Source organism: Condylostylus longicornis, unplaced genomic scaffold (assembly GCF_029603195.1).
Source record: "Condylostylus longicornis isolate FDR11 unplaced genomic scaffold, ASM2960319v2 ptg000098l, whole genome shotgun sequence".
Lineage (NCBI taxonomy): Eukaryota > Metazoa > Arthropoda > Insecta > Diptera > Dolichopodidae > Condylostylus > Condylostylus longicornis.
Window position 1 is genome coordinate 1925624 of NW_026578066.1, and position 23068 is coordinate 1948691.

General features: G+C 23.8%; 3 protein-coding genes across 3 annotated transcripts; 1 reads left to right on the forward strand and 2 right to left on the reverse strand.

Annotated features, from left to right (window-relative positions):
- Positions 1 to 2295: 2295 nt before the first annotated feature.
- On the reverse strand, positions 2296 to 4346 carry LOC129613953 (probable cytochrome P450 4d14). The gene is made up of 5 exons (XM_055528302.1): positions 4138 to 4346; positions 3697 to 4068; positions 3206 to 3594; positions 2593 to 3148; positions 2296 to 2342 (listed from the first exon to the last, which is right to left on the reverse strand). The coding sequence occupies exons 1-5, from the start codon at positions 4286 to 4288 to the stop codon at positions 2296 to 2298; spliced, it is 1515 nt and encodes a 504-aa protein (XP_055384277.1). The 5' UTR covers positions 4289 to 4346.
- Positions 4347 to 11865: 7519 nt separating this feature from the next.
- On the forward strand, positions 11866 to 12738 carry LOC129614003 (uncharacterized). Its single transcript, XM_055528369.1, has 2 exons — positions 11866 to 12005; positions 12092 to 12738. Exons 1-2 carry the CDS (start codon positions 12003 to 12005, stop codon positions 12467 to 12469), a joined length of 381 nt encoding a protein of 126 aa, XP_055384344.1. The 5' UTR covers positions 11866 to 12002; the 3' UTR covers positions 12470 to 12738.
- A 1685-nt stretch (positions 12739 to 14423) lies between these two features.
- On the reverse strand, positions 14424 to 16538 carry LOC129613997 (uncharacterized). The gene is made up of 2 exons (XM_055528363.1): positions 16404 to 16538; positions 14424 to 15499 (listed from the first exon to the last, which is right to left on the reverse strand). The coding sequence occupies exons 1-2, from the start codon at positions 16404 to 16406 to the stop codon at positions 14723 to 14725; spliced, it is 780 nt and encodes a 259-aa protein (XP_055384338.1). The 5' UTR covers positions 16407 to 16538; the 3' UTR covers positions 14424 to 14722.
- Positions 16539 to 23068: the final 6530 nt, after the last annotated feature.

The following is a 23068-nucleotide window of genomic DNA, read 5'->3' on the forward strand; positions in this document are numbered from 1 at the left end:
TTAGAATTCAAAATTTGTGAGTCTTACACAGAAAAAAAGCAAATCAATATATAAAACCAATGGAATATTTGTTAAAACAAAAGAACAACCATGGTTGCTGTAAAATAAATTTAAATTAATTATTAAATAAAATTTGTAATGTAATCGACGAATGTTTCGTTTTCATTAAAGATTTTACTTAAATCGATTGAACATTTTCCTAATGTTTTATATAATTGAAAAAATATCACACGGGACAATTTCGTATAATTGCGTTAAAAATTTTAAGCTCTCAGCGTTGTTACAATTTAACTGACTCATTCATCATTTTAATATTTAAATAATATTATTTTAAATTATTAAATTTAAAAATTTAAACTAAGTTCGAACTATTCATAATTAAATTCGCAATATGATCTAACTAGCATATGTACATTTCCTAAAGTCAATATTTCAATTTCAAATTATGTTTTCAAATTCAATTTAACATTATTCTCTATGTGCATACATATATAAATGTGTTAGGTGAAATATGTACAGGGTGATTCAGAAAGGTATATACAATAATATATATGTGCCATTGGCTAACTAGAGGATAAAAAATGAGTAAAATTTTGTTCCGGAGCGAGTTTTAAGAGAACATATTGACTCTCCAAAAATAACAGATTTGTGAAAACATTGCTCAAAGCTTACAAAACTAAAATACTTTATACGTTACATAATTTGTACATAAATGCTTTAAATTTTGTGACAGATAGCAGGTGAATGAAGCTGCCACAATGCAATTTACGCATATCAATTTGTTATTCTTGTGTTGTTGCACTTGTTCTGTTTAATGTATCATAAATATCTTAGATTCATTATTATACATAACATACCTATAGTTTTCACCCTGTATATAAGTGAAATAGTTAACCTGGCGCAAATTTATTTATAATAAATTTTATAGTTGAAAGAAAATTTATTGATGAATTGCATTTTTCTGTTGTATTTAATAAAAACCGATTCTCTGATTATTGCAATGTTATATTGTATATATATACATATATAGTATAACACGTATATTAATATAAAATTGTTATACAGAAATATCGTGGTTCAATAAACATAAAGAAAGGAAATAAATTTTAATTGCAATTTTATATAAGGTCTACACAACTTCATCAGTCAGTTAAAATGGTTATATTAATTTTAAATGATATTTTAATATGTAATGTATATAACAATATTTAATAATATTGAAAAACGAGAAAAAAATAGAGTTGACCTTGTCAACTCTGTGATACCCGTACGAATTTGTTATCCTATGTGCGAATAACTAATGTGCCATAACTAAATATGGAGCAGACTATGACTTAAAGTTACCGTATTACCATATTAATTTATGCAAAATTTCAGTACTATGTGTTTTTCCAAATTCCGGTTGTGCCAAACTACTATTGAAGTTGTATGGCAGCTACGAGAAAGAGCTAAGAAATTTTAGCGAATTTTATCAAGCACATCGGCCCTATTAATATATTCACTTGTGTGAAATCTCAATATCACAGCTTTTATAGTTTCTGAGATATAGCCAAATAACTTTTGAAGTTGTATGGCAGGTACCAGAAGGAGCCAAATAATTTCAACGACTTTTATGAGACACATTGGCCCTACCAATATATTCATTTGTGTGAAATTTCAATACCATAGCTTTTATAGTTTCTGAGATATAGCCAAATAACTTTTGAAGTTGTATGGCAGCTACCCGAACCGGTACCCCGATCGCGTCCAATTTAAATAGGGTTCTGGCAATTACTACAATAAATCATCTGTGAAAATTTGGTGAACTTAGCTCAATTAGTTTTTGAGTTATCGTTCGGACGGACGGACGGACGGACGGACGGACAGACAAAGCTAAATCAACTCAGAATTTGACGCTGATCAAAAACATACACTTGAGTCTATATCTAACACCGTTATTTCTTAGCGTTACAAACGGTAAGGCAAATTTAGTATACCCTTCGAACATACGTTCGTACGGGTATAATTATGGTATGTATAAGTAAGGTATACCAGTTATAAGTTTTATTATTGTGCCCCATATACTTATACAATTGAATTGAATAGGATTGAGAGAACACCAATATCCACGAAATTAATTATCTAAATTGAAATTTATACCTTAAAGGTGTACAATTTTATTTAGTTCATATATATATAGTTATAAATGATGTCAATTACTGAATTGATGTGAGTCAATGATAGTAACTGAAGGATAAAAAAAAAATATATAGTTTAGAAATTTTTCAATTTAAATTTTTTTTAAATATTTTCATTTCAATAAATCTTTTTACTAATTTTGCTGCGATCTGGTTTAGAAATATCTGTACGTACATAATATACAAGTATATATAGGATTATATCTGGTTAATAACAATATATTTAAAATTATCTTATAGTTGTACATGAAAAATTTTTCATTTATTGCAGAATCAATTTGGAATTGTTTTTACTAAACAAAATTGCTTGTAAAGTTGTTTAAGCAAAATTTTTTTTTTATTTTATTATAAAATAAATAACATATTTGAATTAAAAAATTATTTTAATTTCTTAATTTAAATTTTAAATTTATGCCATCTTTAGCTTTCAAAATCATACCAGCTATTAAAATCAATTCTTTATTTGGATATGCTAAAGAAATTTCAAATTTTTCTAAAATTTTCACTACTATTGTTTTCATTTCTAAAAGAGCAAATTTTTGTCCAATACAATTTCTGTGACCAGCTGAAAATGGTATATAAGAAAATGGATTAAATTCTTTGGTAGTATAATTTGTTGCAAAACGTTCCGGTATAAATTTCTCTGGTTCTGGGAATAAATTATGATCGTGGCACATACCATACATATAAAGTGTTAAATTTGTATTATCCGGCAATAAAACATTATCCAATTGATATTCACCTTCAGTTTGTCTACCAATAAATGGTACTGTAACATGAAATCTCATTGATTCTTTTATAACTAAATCCAAATATGTTAAATTATTTAATTTATTAATGGTTAGTTTTTTTATTACACCATTTTCAAATAATTCTTTTTCAATTTCATCATAAATTTTCTCTTGAACATCTTTATATTTTGCAATATTATAAAGTAGAAAACTTAATGTTGAAGCTGTTGTATCGTGACCCTTGAAAATTAAAATATTTATTTAAATTTTAATTGTAATTTTAATTAATAAAATTACCGCAAATAAAAATGTATTAACTTCATCTTTAATTTCAGCATCACTTAATGGTTTACCATCAACTGTTGCAGTTAAAAGAATATCTAATAATGCTTTCCGCTTTTTATTTGTATCAAAAGATTCTATTGGATTTTCAAAATTTTCAGTTTCAACTCTATCTTTTTGAAAATATTCTCTTCGTTCATTAATTACAGCTTGAGTTACTTTATCAATAGTATCTAGACTATTATAAAAAATTTTATAATCCTTCAAACACCAAAATATAAAATCTGATTGTAATAAAGGATTAAACATTCTTTTATAACAAATTTCTGCGACATCACGTACAGCTTTTATATATTCGGATGTAAATTGTTCTTCAGTATTGGTTTGTGTTCCCATTGATGTTTCTATAATAATTAATGAAAGAATTGCAAGTGCATAAAAATTGCATATAATTAGGATGAGCAAAAAAAAAAAAAATTTTTTTTTAAGAGACATCCAAAACTCACCACAAATAATATTAAAAGCGGACAATAATAAATGAGGAGTAACATTAATAATTTCATCTGTCACAAATTTCTTCATTAAAATTTCTGAATGATTATTAAAAATCTCAATGAAACTTTCTAAAATTGTAAAATGAAATGCCGGTGTTATTGTTTTTCTTTTAGCAAACCATGATTTTCCTTCGTTTGTTAATAAACCATTTCCAATCCATGGTTTAAGAAATTTGTAATCATTGGATTTCTTTAATTTTTGATCTGTTAAAATATGTTCTGTTAATTTTGGATCATAAACAACAAACCAAAATTCAGGTCCAATCCATACTTTAAAGAAACGTTCAAATTGTGATTGTAGTCTACATAAAAGTGGTAAGGTTTCTATATAGAATATAAATAAAAATATTTAGTAAATTTCATACACAATTAATTATTTTAGTATTAAAATACCTTCAAATGATACAAAATATAATGGAACGTATCCGATAAGTGGTACATAACGTGGTCCTTGTATTTTTCTTCCTATATCACGCCGTCTTTTTACCTTAAATATATAAGTTAAAAATAAAGCTATAACTATACTAACAATTATTAAATTCATAATTTTAGAAATAAATTCGTAACGGAGTATTTTTGAAAAATTCGATTGAACTGATGCACTACAGTGTCAAAATTTAACTGAAAAACAGAGAAGAATGAAAGCATTTCTCAAAAGTATTTGGGAGAGAAGAAAAAGTTAAAGAAAGCTATGCTATAATTTTAATTCATATGTTTTGAATACAAACACAACATTATTATTATTTAAGCTATGTTGAATATAGAATTTTAATTGTCTGCGAGTAAACAATTCAGAGTTTGTGATGGTGAATTTTAAATAATTGGTTTTTAATCCAAATGATTAAAAACAAGTATTAGGTTTTGCTCAATAAAATTTTGTATTATCTAATTTAAAATTCATTTATAATGTTAATTTTAGTATGTGAATTCACCACATACTGTTATAGTGTATATATTAATTATCTTTTGTTTATCAATTTTTAAATAGCTATGTGAAAACGCCGATTGGATATACTTATATGTAGTTGGTACTCGCAGATGTCAAAAGTTGAAAAAATTATTTCAAATGTTCCACTGTTACAAATAAATTCTCATAATTTTTCATATGGGTATTCTGAATTAACAACCGAATTTTTCGAAAATTATTTAAAAAGTTTATAGAAAATTTAATTTACTTTAGGAATTTATATGGAAGACTGTTTAATAATATTTAAACAATACATTTATTTCCAATAAATGTATTGTTGAAATGACTATGCATTACACTCTTAATCTGATGCACAGTTGAATAATGAGTCAAAAATTAAATATGCATTATCATTTCCGGTGCTATTCAAAAATTCAACAATAATATGTAAATATGTGCATTACATTTAAATACTGATCACGTTCTTTATTGTCATAATTACATTGACATTTTATTAATTTTGTAAAAATATACAAGATTAATTTAAATTCATTGTTTAGTGAAAAAGAAATATGAGTGTTTAGCAAATATTTAGGAAATTACTTTACTACAATTTCATTTATTCATACTTTAAGCCTTCATCCATTGTTTAAATACAAATACCTTATGATTAATTGGTAGAAATTTTTTTATACATAATTATGAACTACATACATATATATTTAAATATTAAACAAAATTTTAGAATATTACTTAAAAGTTCCAATATGCAGTCAACCATGTTGAAAAATATTTAATTACGTAATTAAATATTTAAATTTATTTAAAAATTAAACCACGTTATAAAACAAATTATAAGAATTTTGGTGAATTTTTGAAAATTTTTTAATATATAAAAGAATCAAGGATTTTTAAAATTCTTTAAATTACAAAATTTTCAGATTACTTCGCTTAATTTAATGATATAATGTAAATGCGCAATAAATTTACGCAATAATAATTAATTTTTGGGTAGATTCGAGTATTAGAAATATTTTCACACTATTATTGAAGCTGCGATATTGTGAACTCTCCTAAAAATAGTCTTTGTACTCGTAATAAAATATTAAGAAAGGGAATTTTATATGAGTCCATAAAAGCCAGTTATAATTGATCAGAAAATTAATATCCATTCTTTATGTTAATAATTTTTCCACCCTAAAAATATTATAATTAATATACTGCATTTGTAATATTAAGTGATTGTAGTAAGGTCTGCCTTTTAATATGAGATTAATAATTCTTACTAAAATGCTCAAACTATATGAAATAATTCTAGAAGAATTAAAGTAAAAAATTAATTTTATTACATTTTAATGTATTTAATAATCAAGTACTCCTACAATTAATTGTTATATACTCGATTGTTATATACCCCTATATATATAGAAAACCATATTTTATTATACATATTCAGCAAAAATTTAAAATTAAATCAATTCAAATTAAAATAATCTTCATACAGAATTCAATATAACCAATGTGTAATTTGTGGTCTACTACAAATTATTTAGTACTTATAGATTCAATAATTATTATAGAAATAAAAAAAAATTCTTAGGAAGCATAATAAATAATCTAATTATTATTTTATATTAGTATATATAATGGTATGTAAAGTAATATAATGTATGTCATGTTTTAAAAATATTGTAATTTGAAAATTATACCACTAAATATGTGATCAACTTCAACAGTATTAGAATGTAATTATAATAATAATAATTGTGTATATAATTGTGATTCATAAAGTAGAAATAAATAGAGATTTATATTAATATTAATTAATTATAAATAATAATATTATGTTCATTAAAATAATATACTTAATATTTTGATGAGATTAATCTATTAATTATAGTAAACTGATTTTTGGAATATTGGTAATTTCAAAATTTTTACAGCATTATTAATTTCAAAATCATCAAAAATTCTTAAAATTTCGAAATCAAGTTAATTTGCGATTACACAACGAAATTCCAGAAAACTTTGATCAATACACTTTTCCATCGTAACATCGATTGTGATCAGAATATCTAATTAACGGAATTATAGAATAGATCAGGGTTTTTAAGAAAATTCCAATATTAAATTATATCAACACCTGTTAAGTAAATTGTATTCTAATTTTCCAATTAAAGCAAAATAATTAATAAACTATTTTAAAAATATTTGCATATTTTAATTATAAAAACATTTGCAAATTTCTTGAATAATAAATTTAATCTTTATTCTCAGCGATTATAAATTTAGATTATAGAAAAGAGAAATTAAATAAAATTAAATAAATGAAGAGAAATTACAATCAAAGCACTGAGAGAGTGTATGTTCGTATATTAAACAGTACACATTCACAATGTTGGAAGATAACTATGTTGGAATTGTAGGTATTAAGTACAGAAGTTTAGCTGTTGTTAAATATATAACTTGGAGATGATCAACGCAACTATAAGGGCAAACAAAAAATATTGTGTGATAGAGGCCTATAATAGGCTTACTTATACACAAAAATTTCTTAATAGGAGGTGAAACTTTTTATATATGTTTTGGAACCTCGTATGAATAATTGGATTAATTGAGATCAATTTAGAAAATTTCGAACCTTATCAAATTATTTATAAAGAAATCAAATTTTCTATTAATTTGTTGTGCTTTAAAAAAGTCTCTTACTTATGTAAGCGTACAATTTTTGAATGCGAATTGTAAATATTAAAATTTTTTCTTCTAAATAACTATAAGAACCCAATTACACATATAAATGTATAAAAATTTCTTTGATAATAAATCAAAAAGGATTCAATGCAGTATTTACTTTGAACTCTTTATTTATTGCAATAAAATAATATTTTTTTTTATTGCATGGTAATCCTTTAAAATAGAAAATAAAATTCAAACATTTTTGTTGTTTTTCTTTTTTTCCACTTAAGTTAATTTTATTTTGCAATTTAATTGCAAAAAAATTGTATTTTTTTATATTACAAATTTATTTTTATATGTGTATGTTTTTATATTATGTAAGGTACTAATAATATTTATTTTCCTCCCATTTATATATAAATTTCAATTTAAATTTGAACATTTTTGTCTCTTTACTTCCTATAAATCTATATGAATTTCTGTATAACAGAGAGAACAATTATCCAATACAATAAAAATAATAATAATAAAAGGAATTAAGAAACCTTACCAAAGGATACGTTCTTTTTTATTATATTATCATTTGTTTTTTTTTTGCTTGAAACAAGAAACAAGAAATAATGATCTTTATAACATGGTGGTGGCAAAAAAAATATGCACATAACACCATATGTATGAGAGCATAAATCCAGGGCTAAAAAAATAAAGATAAAAAGTATATATAGACAACAATTTGTACTCGGTATGTTAGAAGAAGAAGAAGAAGAAGAAAAACAATAGCATAGAATGAAATATTAAAGTTTTTCTATACTGCAAATAGGCTTTCAAAGGATTTAGTATTGGCACGTAAAAAAAAAAAAGGATTTAACACTTAAGTTTTAAGTGTGTGTGTATATAGGTACACATATATATTTTTCTTCGATTTTAAATTGGAAAATTTATTATAACGGAACCAAGTCTAAGCCATTTTTATTATTATTATTTTTTTTTTGTTTTTTATAAAATATAACAAATAGTATATAGTTTATTATAAATAATGGCCATATTATTACTTGGATCTAATATCTATTTAGTTTATTCCTATGTGGTATTATGGTGAAAAAAAAATTGTTGTTACTAGAGAAAAGCAAATCGGAAAAATAAAAATAAAAAAAACAAAAATTTCTAATTTTTAATGGAAATCTAAAAGGTAAAGTGGTAAAATATTAGGTCCTCTAAATACAATATACAAAATAAACTCATGAAATTCTGAATCCTTTTAAGAATAGTGTGTATATAATTTTGTCTAGGTACATACATATGTGATATGTTATAGAACACCATTGATTGGGGCTTAAGAAAAAAATGTTATTTAATGGTAAATTTTTTTTGTATTTTTCTCTTTTACTAGATTTTTCAAATATTATGTACTATGTACATGTATATATATATACATATATATATATATATACATATACTCACTTAGAATGGAATTATTTGTATAGGCGTTTAATAATGTGCAATAATTATTATTTGAGGTCTTATGTTGATTTTATATATTGTGCCAATTTATTAAGTATTATAAATTAAAATGGATTATATAAGAAACCTAAATTTAATAAATAAACTTAATGTAATAGGGTCCAAAAAAAAATTTTTTATTTATAAATATATACATACATATGTATGTATATCTTCAATAATTGTAAAATAAATTGTTGTAGTAAGAGTCGAAATATTTAATTTTAGAGTTACAGAATATAAGAGTATACGCATTATAATCATATAAGAGACCGGAATTTAATATGTTAGGAGTTCAGGAACAGAAATAGTTCTCAATGTAATAAAACAAATTTATTTTGAAATTGAATTTTTTTAAATTTTTTAATTCAATAAATTATAAGAGTAAAAATATTCACTGATTAATTTTTGGATTTCTCGCTTATTTTTTAATAAGAAACTGGATATTTGGTCTAATTTGATGTTTTCATAAGATTGACAAATTCCAAAATAAATAAATTATTTGGCACTTAATATATTCATTTATTAATTGTTACCCATTTTAATACAATCTTATATTTGTAGGTAATCGAAATAAAAATCAAAAATGAATTTTTGAACTTGAAACCATGCGCTGATTAAAAGAAAAAAACTAAATCTGAACAATCTGATTTAGAGACTGAAACTCATATTCGATCAGATGAAATGCAAGCTTAGGAAATATAAGAAATTAAATTTATATTTAATTTCTCATTGTTTTGTATACATACAAATATCTTTTTATTTTTGCCAAGATATTTGCAATTAATTTATTAAAAATAAAGTTTTATAAAATGAAAATTATTTAGTAAGAAATGTTGAATATATTTAAAATACTGTATGCGATTTATAACAAATAATCGATAAATTTTTGTTTGATCCACTCAATTGTCGAATATTAAGATGTTATAAGTCTTTATTTAACTTTAAAAATTCATCTGAATGAAGCACGATTTACAGTTCACGTGCATCATATTTCTCAGATTAATGGAAGAAACTTAAAGTTTGTTATAGAATAAATATTGGGAATTTCATTAATTTTACTCACAAAACGTCCAACCATAATAAATATACAAGAATATTATTAAATATTTTATGTAGAAAGTCACGTCATAAAAAATTTACTCAATTTGCATATTCACGTGCACGATATTCATTTGTATACCATTAAAGTCTTAATTTTAATTTACTTTTTATAGAATTTATTATGATATAAAATTTACATATAATATTATCTACATGTATGTATAATTATATGTATTATATATTTAAATATATAAATTTACATAAATAATTTAAATATTGTCTTCTTTCTTAGGTTTGATGCACTTAAAATTAAAAATAATTTAAACCACATCCACTATCAATTTGGAATTCTTTTATAAATTTAAAATTCAATACTGTAAATAATATCTGTATTTATAAACCTACATACATAAATACAATACAAACATTTACAGAAACGATAAGAATTAATTGATTTCTTAAACATAACCAAAAAAATTTTTTTAAAGACTTTAATTTGTAAATGAAAAAAAAAACATAAAAAACGCTGTTTAATCTAAAAAAGAGATTCTCAAATTTGACAGTAAAAGAGAGATTGTCAATTCAAAAATATTTATTAATTTGATTCTCAAATGTTACTTTTGTATTCCTCTGTCTCTTATGTACGTAGAGCGATTTTTGTTTTAAATATTTGCAATATACAGTTGTCAATATAACAGTTTCTCAGTTGAGTTAAAAATTCTATGTTTTTGCAGAAATATATTTAAAACAAAGTTATTTTTGTAACAGGGACAAACATTCTATTTTTTTTAAATTTTGACATAAGATGCTATCTGTTCAAATAAAATTTAACTTGAATAAAAAAAAATAAAAATGAATAAAATAACAAAAAAAAATTTAATTGTAAAAATTCTTTAATTGTAAATTTAACTCGAGAGGGTGTGGATATAGAAATCCAGAGATATCACAACGGGCCTAATTGGACTAAGTGTATCCTCGGATGGCCTCGTCAACCTAAACCTAAATCAATTTGTAAATTTAAATTTTTACATTTCAAATTTAAAATTTTCATTATAAATTCAACAATTTTGTATAACAGTTGTATAACAATTTGCATAATAAGTTGTATAATAGGTTCTATAACAAGTTGAAAACTTTCACAATTTTTGTCAAAAATATTTATAAATACATAATATGTAAATATTTATGTTTATTAATTAATTAAGAGAAGATTCTAAGAGAAAATTTCAATAAAATCGTAAAAGAGAATTAAATTCCCACACATTTTCCTTTTTAATCATATTCCATATTTGACCTAAATTGTATAATAGTAATAAAAAAAACCTACTCTGTCAATTCAATTTGGAATTTTAATTTTCAAATGACGTTGTATTGCACAAAGTTCATATGCATATGATAAAACTTAAAATATTTATTTAGAGCTTTGAATAGACCACAAAGTTGGTTCTTATAAATTGTGTGATAAAAACTTAAAATTTCTATATTTATATAAAAGTTACATTGAGAAATTTATGAATAGTTAAAATTGTGGTGAAAGAATGTACATACTTATATACAAATTAACAAAATATAATAAAAGAAAGATAAATATAAATAAATTGTATGCAAGTATATTAAAACAATATAATCATGCATTTTGAACAGTTAATAAAAAATGGTAAAACCGCAGTTTTATTGCCTTAAAAACATATATGTACATACAAGTATATAATAATATATTATATGAATTTTATTATATTATGTGGTTCTAGATGAAAATTGATTGGTAATCGCTGATTTACTATATATAAAATATGAGAATATTTTGTTTTTGTTTCTCATATAATCAAGAAATTTCAATGAGTCAAAGTGAAAAAAGAAACGTCATAATAATGTACAGACGTAAAATAAAATTAACAAATAGCAAAAAAAAACAACAACAAAAATCTTATTAAACTGAGATTACAATTCCTCTATATATAATTGAAGATTATTTCAAATAATAAAATAGTGTAGTTCAAGTTAACAAACCTGAAGTTTTAATAAAAATCCGGAGTGTTTGAAGCGAATATTTTTGAAAAAAAAAAATTAAAAAATAAACAAATTTTTTCACACACATTTTTAACAATTAAATATTAAGCATAATTAAAAAATGGTAAAATATATAAAAATTAATTACAATATAAATTTATTTTAAAATTAATTAATTAATTTTTTTTTAACTCATTTTCATATTTTAAGACTAAAATAAATTTCAATTGTGGTTGTAAAACAATTTTCCTTACAATGGGATTTTTAATCATAATGATTAGTGAAACATTAACATTTCCTCAATCAACAAAATTTTCTGATAAGCAAGCAATTTTAACAGATGGTAATGATAAAATATTAATAAATACAGGAGCATCATTAAGTAATCGTTTTGGTGGTGATGAAATTCCTGAAGTACCAAATAGTATTGGTTATTATCCATATACTCAAAATAAAGTTCCATATTTAATACAAAATCCATATCCATATCCACAATTACCAACAATATATGGAGTGAATACAGTGAGAAGACCAACATTAAAACCAGGACTAAGTGGTTCTTATTTGAATGGAGGCTTCGGATATTGAAAGTGTATATTAAAATATTATTAAAAGAAAGACTGGTTTTAAAAGAAAAAAATAAAAAACTAAACAAAGGAGGAAAATAATTGTATAGTACACTTTTAGATTATTATTAATTGCGCGTTTATTCTTATACATACATATATTTAATAAAATGTACAGTATGTATGACCATAATGTATGTATATATATGATGTATGAATAAATATGTGTACAATACTTTAGGAAATAATTATAATAAATTCAATTGTTTCTTTTTATATAAGCAATAATAAATTTTTAATTTAATTAAAAATCGTGTATTTTTTTTTTTTTTTATTATTTATTTTTTAATTCTTAAAAGTTATTTTAATTATATTTTGTCCATTTTGTTTTTGTAAAAAATGGAAAAGAAAAAAAACGAGATTTTTTAATTGGAAATTAATGATAAGTCAATTTATAATTTTTTATAATTATAAAATATAAATGCTACTGCTGCACATAGTATAAGGGAGCCAAGCTACCAAATTTTTATAAGAAATTTAATTTATTAATTAAAATATCTAACTGAAGAAGAACTTTAATCCACTTTAGGTGTAGCTTGGAGTTATATAGATTAGGCACTGATTTGAATATAGGCACATTGTATAAACACATAAATTAGTGATAGACAATAATTTTTTTATAAGATTACAGTAAAAAATATTGTTTATTTTATGTTATCTATATACAATAATTATGTTAGTGGGTATACTAAAATTACTAAATGTGGATACAAAGTTGTTTATGGTAAGAGTACGGGATTGTAATTAATATTTTAAGCATCTCTGCATAGATTCACTTTGCTATACTCTATTATTAAATTCGGTTTGTTCTCAATACTAGAATATAGAGTTACCATCTTAAGCACGCTATATTCATTTGTAATTTAATTTGATCATATTTTAATTAGGTAAACTAAAAAGAAACGAATTAGGAGTATGGTTTTAATACATATGAATTGTTAATTTTTGTAATTTTTCTTTTCGGTATAAGAAATTTAGTAAGTATATACCTAGCTTAAGTGTAAACTTATCTTATGAAAAATCAAAGTCGTTAAGATTGCTTGCAATTTACCGGCCTTACTATTGGAAATATAAAGAACAGCTACAATTTTTAAAATTTTTTTGTGCTTCTTTCTTAACCTGACATTTTTCAATTATCTAAATATTTTTAAAGTCGTCAATTCGGAAATTATTTTCAAATTGTATTTCTCACTTAAAAACAAAAGAATTATTATTATTATCATGTGTAAACATTTTAAGTACATTAATTAAATGAATCTTGTTTTACAGTCTAGTTTCGAAATTAATTCCAGCTGGGTTTGTTAAAATTCTCAGTATGAGGCCGGTTCAGCTTGTTTTGTTCAGTTTACACTATCGAAAGAGACTGACGCTCGAACGTTGATAATATTAATATTCACAAATTCTTAAGATTGAACAAATCTTAATTAAGCAGTTTTTTTCAGGTTTAGAAACTTTTGCAATCTATTATTTTCTTTTAGATGTCTTGGTTATGCTATCTTTCCGTCGAAAAACTGTGTGCGAAAAAAAGGTAACAAACTTGAATCCTTTGAATCACCTAAAACATGGTAAAACATAGTTGTGGTCAATATATTTATAAAACCAAATGGTAAGGACTGATTTATGCGGAATCAAATAAAATTTTCATACAATTCTTCAGTTTTTACATTCAATTTAAATTAAAAACACTTGGAAAATCCACCCGAATAAAACCAATTCCATCTTCTAAAATTTCTTTAGTGCATAAAAATATTTTTGTGTCATAAAATTAAATTGCAAAATGTAAAACAAGGTTAATTTGCTTATTTCTTTGTTTATACTTAGCAGTTATAAATTTTCGCAATAAGTGTTTTTCGGATGAAAGTTATAAAAATAAAGAAAAATAAAGTTTTTTCTTAATTAAGTGTAGTTTTTTATTATTCGCATGGAATTTTAAGACAATAAATTCTTTATATGTTTTTAATATCTCTAAATAAATACAATAATTATTATAGAAAAACTTAATTAAAAAATAATCAACAAATAAATAGTTTGCATATTTTTAGGATTTTTCTTCTTTTAACCAAGAAATTACCTTGAATAAAGTTGAAGCACCAAAAAGTGCTCACAATAAATTCCAATTTTTTTATAACTTATTCCTAATTTGATATCAAAAGTATCTTCTTAAAGCTTAATTTTCTTAATACATTTTTCTTTTAAAAAGCAATTTTTTTTTAAATTAAATAACTAAATTTGCTTTTCTTAAAGCATCATATAATTGTGGTCCAACATAAATGAAACGTCCTCCTTGTGAATCTATTTCATTATTTAATGAATTACTTATTCTATTACTTGGTTGTGGAATATTTCTATTTATATCAATTAGATTACTACCAGATGTTCTATCAAGATCAACTCTACTCAAAATAACTGATTCTTCTGGTCTTGGTTTTGGTTGTTGTTGCAATTGTAATCCATTACTATTTAATGATGAACTTGTCAAACCTGAACCAGCAAACGAACCGCGTACCGCTACAGAATTAAAATTATTTGCTTGAGATCCGCTACGATTACGATGTGCTTCTATAGCTTCAGCATTAATTAACCAAAATGGACGTTGATCAACTGGTAGACGATTTAAACGTTCAACAAGTTCTCTATCACCTAAAGCATCGTATGGTAAACGATCAGCACTATTTCTATTTGAAAGTTCTGGATTTTGATCAATAACTGGCTGTTGATTTATTGGTATAAAATTAGGTGCTGGTTGTACTATATTTGAATTAGAAATTGGTGGTCTTTGAGGTCTATTTAAATCTTCACCGAAACGGCTAACAATATCTTGTTGTGGAGCTTCAGTTGATGGACGAAGTTGATTTTTATAACCATTTCCGTTTCTTGAGCCAGCATATGAGCCACGTTGAGCATAAACGGAACAATTAATTAATACACAAAATATTACAAAAATAATTTGTGATCGAATTGTTGAAGTAGAAAAACTGGTATTTTGTGGGTTCTGAAATAAAAGTACAAAAAATGAAATTAAAATCGAAAGTTGATAATTTTAAAAGTAATTACTGCATTTTTTTTCGGTTTGGTGTTTTTTTTTTTGGTTTTTAATAATCTTGTCTTGTCGGCTAATTAGTTTTGGAAATACAAAAAAAATTGAAACCTTAAAATTTTGTTGTTTCAAATTTTTTTTTGATTTTGTTTTGTGTGACTTTACTTTATTCTACTGACTTTGAAAATTTGTTAAGTCATTTCGAAACGACAAAAAAAAAAATATCAAAACTTTTACCATTTTTTTTTTTGTAACAACCAAAAAAAATTTATTATTATTGTAAAAATCATTTCTGACTAACGAAGACCGCGTGCGAATAACAAAAACCAAAAAAAAATACAGAAATGAAGAATTATGTAAGAAAAAATTTCAAGGTAGGTTGGAGTTCCGATTTTTGTCTTTTATCCGATCATCGTTACGTAATAAGCACATATTTGGAAAAAATGTTGTAGTAGCTCACATTCTTTTAAAGAATTTTTGATAACAAGTTAGTTTGAAGACTTGATGTTGAAAATAATTCTGGATTTTTAAAAAGTACGAATACTTTATCCCCGGTTTCACATTTTTTAATATTCCAAATATAATTTCTTTTTTGTATAATTGATGAAGTAGAAGAAATTACATTTATTTTAAGTATGTAAGAATAATTCCGACAAATCAGACTAGAACAACACGTACCATTTGAAATAATAAAATTTTACTACGAATTTTAAATAATTTATTTACTAAAGATCTCTACTGAATTATTCGAGTAGTGCGTGTTATCAAAATTCTAATTACAAATTTTCTCTCACTATATTCACCAAACAAGAGTTCTTAAATAAAACCAAAAATTTTTATAATATTATTAAAAAATTACCATTTTTAATTGATTTAAAATTTTTTTTTTTATTTTATACACTCTAGAAATTAATTTATAAAATTTAAAATTTTAAAATTTTAATTAAACAATAATTTTTAATTATAACCTTTCTTATCTGTTGTTAAACTTTAACTGTTACTATTTTCGAATTAACACTTATTTTATACTCGAGAAACTTTTAATTTTTCATATTAAAGTATTACTCAAAAAGTTTATATATTTGCATATGTGTTGGTAATTCTCGAAATTTGTTGAAGTTTTCGTTATTCACCACTGTTTAAAATAAAATTTATTTTGAAGCCTTACTTAAAATCGTAATGTTATTTTGTTGATTGAATGAATTGCTGTAGCTTTTCTCTTTTTCTTAGCAAAAATACAATATTTTAGTGCTCTTGCACCAATACGTTACTCGTATACACAAAAAGAAGAAGAAAATACCGGTATTGTGGGTATTGTATTGCGTTATGGTATTACAATATCATGATGGTGAAGTGATATTATATGAAGAAGAGCAGGAAGGTGAAAATTTCAGTTACTCATACCTGTTTCGTCATCTATTGAATTGTGAATTTCTAAAGGTGATTCTTTAATTCTTTCTCTCAGTATTCTATAATATTCTTCTTGTTTTGGTTTTTTTTAAAGAATACTGTTGGTTAAACATAAAATCCAAGAAGAATTTTTTTTTGTGTTTTTGTTTTTATAAGTTGTGCATTTCTTTTCTTTTTTTGTTTGTACTATTTTTATACATCTTGGTTATCTTCTATGGGTTTTTCCAAACTTTTGAATTCTGGAAAATTAATGTAGTGATAAAATTATTTTTTTTTTTATTTTAATAATAAACATGACAAAGTATAAATTTTTGTTATGGGGGTACTGTTTATATTCAATATTTTCTTGTAGGGTTTTAGTTGTTTAATAATCTAGTTACATTAATTGGAGTCATCTTTAGATTAAGTGGGAAAAACGTGATCACATTTTAATATAAATTAATAATTTATAATTTTAATTATGTAATATGACTAATAATAAAAAACACAGGCAGTTCTGGAAGGGTTTACATATAGAACATGGAATGTATTGCAGGTAGTCGTTTGAATCCCTTTGTAAGCACAACTGGAAATCCCTAATGTGAATGTGCCGGCCACCGAAAAAAAGTTCTTGAAGAGCTTTATTCACTTTTACCACGAACAATTTTGGGCTTCGGTGCTGTAGGTCCCTGAAAAAAATTAGCAGAAAGTCTAGAAAAACAAAACTATAGAATATAGGTAAACTGTGAAATATTATCAAAAATGTCTTGCGGAGCTCCGCAATTTCTATTTGAGAACCTCTTGGAAAGCTGTTCCTGTACACTTTTTTTTCACTCATAGAAAAAGCATAGGGCTAGTGCATGACATCATATATAGTCATGCCTCAGTTTTATTACTGCTTATTTATTTTTTTTTAGATTTTATACCGATTATTATGAATATTTGAAAATTACTTTTATACTAATTTGTTATTTTTATAAGTAATATTGAATATAATTTTTATAGTGACCTAACCGGGGACCCTTCGGTTAAAGGACCGGTGCCGTGACTACTGCGCCAATGGTCAGGTACACTTAAGTACATTCAAAAGTTCTAAAAGTTTTTCTCAAGAAGTCTCTCAAAATTCGACCATTACACGAGGCTGCAGACGTCAAAAAGTGCCAGGTGTAGTTAGAAAAAGATTATCAAATATTTTCATGTTGTAAAGATTGTTAAGAATTTTTTTACGTTTTTTAATATTGAAAACCCGTATGACCTTACACGCGTATTATATCGCTTCGCGTATCAACTGAAATTATATTAAATATTTTGGAGTAGGTCAGGCTTCTAGTTTAAAATTTACTTGCTGAAATTTTAGATTAAAATGCATCATAAGGAATACGCAATTACATTTTTCCATAGATACTATAAAAGATAAATTTTAGATTATACCCAAATAATTATTGACGTACATTTTTAATTAATTTTTACATATAAATGTTAATTTTTATTAAATTATTAATATTATAATATACATACACATATATATGTTTAAATTTCACTTTAATATAATAAAAAAAAAATTTAAATTAATTAAGAAATAATCAAACAAATAAAAAATTCTACCATCATCTAAGTTAAAAAAAGGCAAAGCAAACTCACATACAAACTAGAATTTTATCAAAACGCTACAACAATTATTAAAAAACAGATTAACATAAAAAAAAACAACAACGAAATGATAAACAACAGAGTTAAAAAAGTTTGGAAAAACCCACAATAACAAAAGTTTCTTTAGATTTATACTCAGCATTCAATACTATGAACTTTGATTCAATAAACTGGTCATCATCACGACGATTAATAATAAATGCTCTGGTAAAACGTAATATTTACACAAAAAATGAGAGTTTCGCGCACACCACATTTTCTTTTTTTTGTTTTGAACTTTCTTTCTCTCGTTATTTTTGTTTTGGTTTTGATGACCGAAAATGGGAAAATACTTTGGTTATTGTTTTTACCGACGGTCTGTTTTAACGTCACTATCGAAAATTTTTCGGCATTTGAGTATTGCTAGAGTTTATTTTGTAAAATTTTGTGACGACTGACTACAATATTTTGATTTTCGAATTAATTTATATGCGTGATGTCAATAAAATTCATACTGGTTTAATTATAAATAAAATACTGGATTAATAATGCAAATTTTTCGGTATCTTTGATATTAAGGTAATCCCAAATATATTAAATATTAAATCCAAGTTGTGAAGGAGGTTTTATTCGCGAAATGTATGAACTTTCATTTCCAATTGAAAATCTTGTGTTCGAAGTGCTTGCTATAAAATAAGCGTCTATAAATTTCACATCTAATGTCTAAAGTGACCGCCTGTAAATCGATCGTATTTGGATACTATATAGAAACTATAGCTGATCTGACTATTGCCAGTTGGTCGATTAATTTACCTACAATAAATTTACTAGTTGAAAAATTTACTATAATTTCTTTTTATTATTTAATTTGTTAATTTGTCAGCATGCCAGTTATTAATTTACCGGCGATCATTTTATCCTAGTTGATCAATTTACTAGTTAATAAATTGACGACTGTTAACGATAATAAACGAGCCGATTTTTTGGCCATCAATTAAATAGTCGATCATTTAACTAGGGTCCAATTTACAAGTCAATGATTTAACCAGCATTAATTAATCTCTATTGTTCAATATACCGACGATTACTGGATTAGAATTTCAATTCTAATATTATGAGAAATTTTTCAATAAAAGTTATTTACTTTCATTAAAACGTGACCCTTAACATTGAATTCTAATTAATTTATTTTAATTCATGCATACTGGCATACTAAAATTTTATTATGTTTGATATATAATTTGTATGTTTATTTTAAGATTCATATTTTTGAAATGTGCACATTAAAATAAAATCTAGATTATAATGTTCTCATCAAACAAAAAAAAAAATGAGAAAAATTATGTGAGAATTTTGAAATATTAATTCTCTTTTTAAAATTTAAAGAACTGGAGACGATTTTCATCACTTTAACTTAAATAATTTTTTTTATACACTTTTTTCTCAGATTACAAAGGTTCTAAAATATTGTGTATGTGCCTCTATACTATTACATTTAATTAGCAAATGGTTACTTACGTATGTAAGTTCAATTTATGTTCAACATGTAACAAAATGTTAATGAGATTTAAGTCGTCTGTCTATAAATTCTTTAAGTACACAATATAATTTTATGCTAACCAGAATTTCTGTGGTCTCTTATTAATATTTCCAACAAAATTACTTAAAAAATTTAATTAAAATTTTAATTTTGATTTATTAAAGCAAAATAACTTTAAACAGGTCAAAATAAAATGTTGATTCTCTGGTTCTATATTTTAAGATATTTAAGATAAAAATCCAAAAACCTTGATGTATTTACGAGCCAGTATAATAATAACAAGCATGAAATTTTAGGAATGTCATTACTAATTCAGACTTACTACAATGAGATAAAGATATTAAAAATTAACCGAAATAATAATAAGTAAAATTAATTACTAAAAAATTATGATTAATAATTTTTTTTCATTAATTTTATTATTTTTTATAAAATATAATTATTATAATTTAAATGTACTAATGAAAATTTGGATTTTGTATACAATTCCAAAATTAATGTGAATTTGGGAGGAAGAAAATTACGTCATTGTATTTTTTGTTTTTAAGAGATTAACAAATTGAATAAGAAGAAGAAAGTAATTTAAAAAACAAAAACTATTATCACATGCCTGTTTAATAGGATGTTGCGTTAAAAATAAATAAAGTACTTATATGGTAGAAACGGATCGACTGTTTTTTGCTATCTGCCTAAATGTGAAATATTGTTTTTAGATAATCCAATTCCAGAAATTTAACTTTGGTTTATACATTTGCTCTAGTCTCTAGTCTAGATTTACTTCATAATTCATTCAACATTGTTTATAGACTTTATTGGATTTTATTGTAATTTGTCATCCGAATTCTTATTCAAAACAAAAATTCTCGAACATTATTTCATGCCTTAATTTTCCCTTAATATCGGTCAAAATTATGTGTTTCTCTAGAACATCGAAAATTTGTAACGTTTTTCGGGAACTTGCCAATACGTACATTTATTTTGACTGATTCATGTGAAAAATTTTACTAAATTTCAAGTATAATGAAAGTAGAAATAAGAAATGAAAATTTAAAATTAATTTTGAATTTATATAGGCAGGGAATAAAAATATAGATTGTTCCTTGGGTAGGGGACCTCATTCTACTGCAATATTATAATATAAATTTCTATTTGGAAATTAAATTTGTGATTCAATAGCGCATTCCCTTTTAAATAATATGGAATAAAATATTGCAAATACAACACTGCATAAAATATTCTAAAATAATTTTATAATTTGAAAAATTAAAAATTATAGAGAATTTAATTTGAAATTATCAGGAAAACTATATAAAATCTATGTGTAATTAACTACGGCGTGAATAATATGCGAATAAAGCACTTAATGTAATTTATTTTAAATTTGATTGTATAAACTTGAATTATTCGCCTTAAATTTTGCTTATAAACATCTGCTAATTCTATTATCACTGCTTACTATCTCCATCTATATACAAAATTAATTACATTTTGCTAAACAAGTTTAAATTATGAATATTATATTTTGTGGTTAGTTCAAGCCACATATAAAATTTTAATATTCTAATATAAATTAATGTTATTAAATTTTATCATTTTAGAATTAATAAAAATTAATTTATATCGCCTTGAAAAAAAAAAAGTAGATTTGTTCATCAGTTTAATTAAATAGAAGATTTTTAAAATGCAGCTATATTTGTACTGGGTATTTTATATTGTATAAGCAAGTTAATGTAATAATTCTTCGAACAAGGTAATTTCGATTCTATTTATAGAATCTAGGTTTCAAACAATTAATATTTTAAAAGAGATAAGAGAAGGTTTAAGTAGAGATAATAATACTTCCATGAAACTGTTAGAAAGGTCTCGAAAAGCTTTGGTTGAGGGGAAAATTATATTTTGTACATACTGTAATTTTCTACATCCATATGTGTTGATATCGGTGGTGACCTTGTAATATTTTTATTTGCGTTGAGTTGCGTTCTATTTTTCTTAGAAATAGAATTAGTTCTAGTTCTCAAAATTTTTTTTAAGTAAATTCATTCATTAGTTCTTATTGAGAAATCACTTTGTGGTTACATTTATTTTTTGTTTATTTTTAAACTGATTCTAATGAGGAATAAACAAAAATCAGAGAAGGATCAAAGAAATTTAGTGATTTTGAATTTCAATTCGTTAATAAATTCAAATAAATACCAATAATATTGTTCGTAGCTGAGTTGCTGACAGATTTTCCCGATAAAGAATAACTGATCATGATGATTATTCGCTTTGGAAACATTAAAATCAAGACTTTAAGATTTAGATCTAGCATTAGGGACTATACAATACTTATTATCTTGGCTCAATTTACTATGGCTACTAAACGGAAAATTTTATTAATTTTTTCTACTGAAAATTAAATAAAAATAATAATTTTTGAATTTAATTTTAAACTCAAGCTGGAAAATCTAAAAAAAATAAAAAGCAATTAAAGTAAAAATGTTTGCTTAATTATTTTTCAATTTATTTATTTTTTAATAAAATTAAAATAGAATTTCTTGCAAGGTTTTTTTTAAATTCATTTCTGAGATTAGATTTGTGCATATACAATGATATTGGTCATAATAAATAACATAAAAGTAGAGTGTTTCAGCTTACTATGCCATGCTGTACTGCATAATGTACTGAAATTGAATTCATAAATACTAAACTGACTTCAACCCACACATTACAACTCTGTTATTTTATTTACAATTCTTAAAAGTATTTAATTATTAAAATATTCTTATTTAATAACAAAATTAAGTTAATAAGAAAATTAAATGTGTGTCAAAAATATAAAAATGAACAGCGAAACCGGTTTTATTTTTGTCTTTAATTAGAAAAAAAAAATTAATTTTGGAATTTCGAAAAGTTTTAAGGTTTTATGAGCACAAATTACTATGATAATTTTCATTTGAAATGCTCAAAATTCTTTCAAATAAGAT

Coding starts and splice junctions, on each gene's coding strand:
- LOC129613953 (XM_055528302.1), bottom strand. CDS start 4,288: ATGAATTTAATAATTGTTAGTATAGTTATAGCTTTATTTTTAACTTAT. Junction 4,069..4,137: donor ATATTTTGTATCATTTGAAG/GTATTTTAATAC, acceptor TATTCTATATAG/AAACCTTACCACTTTTATGT. Junction 3,149..3,205: donor TTAATACATTTTTATTTGCG/GTAATTTTATTA, acceptor TTAATTTTCAAG/GGTCACGATACAACAGCTTC.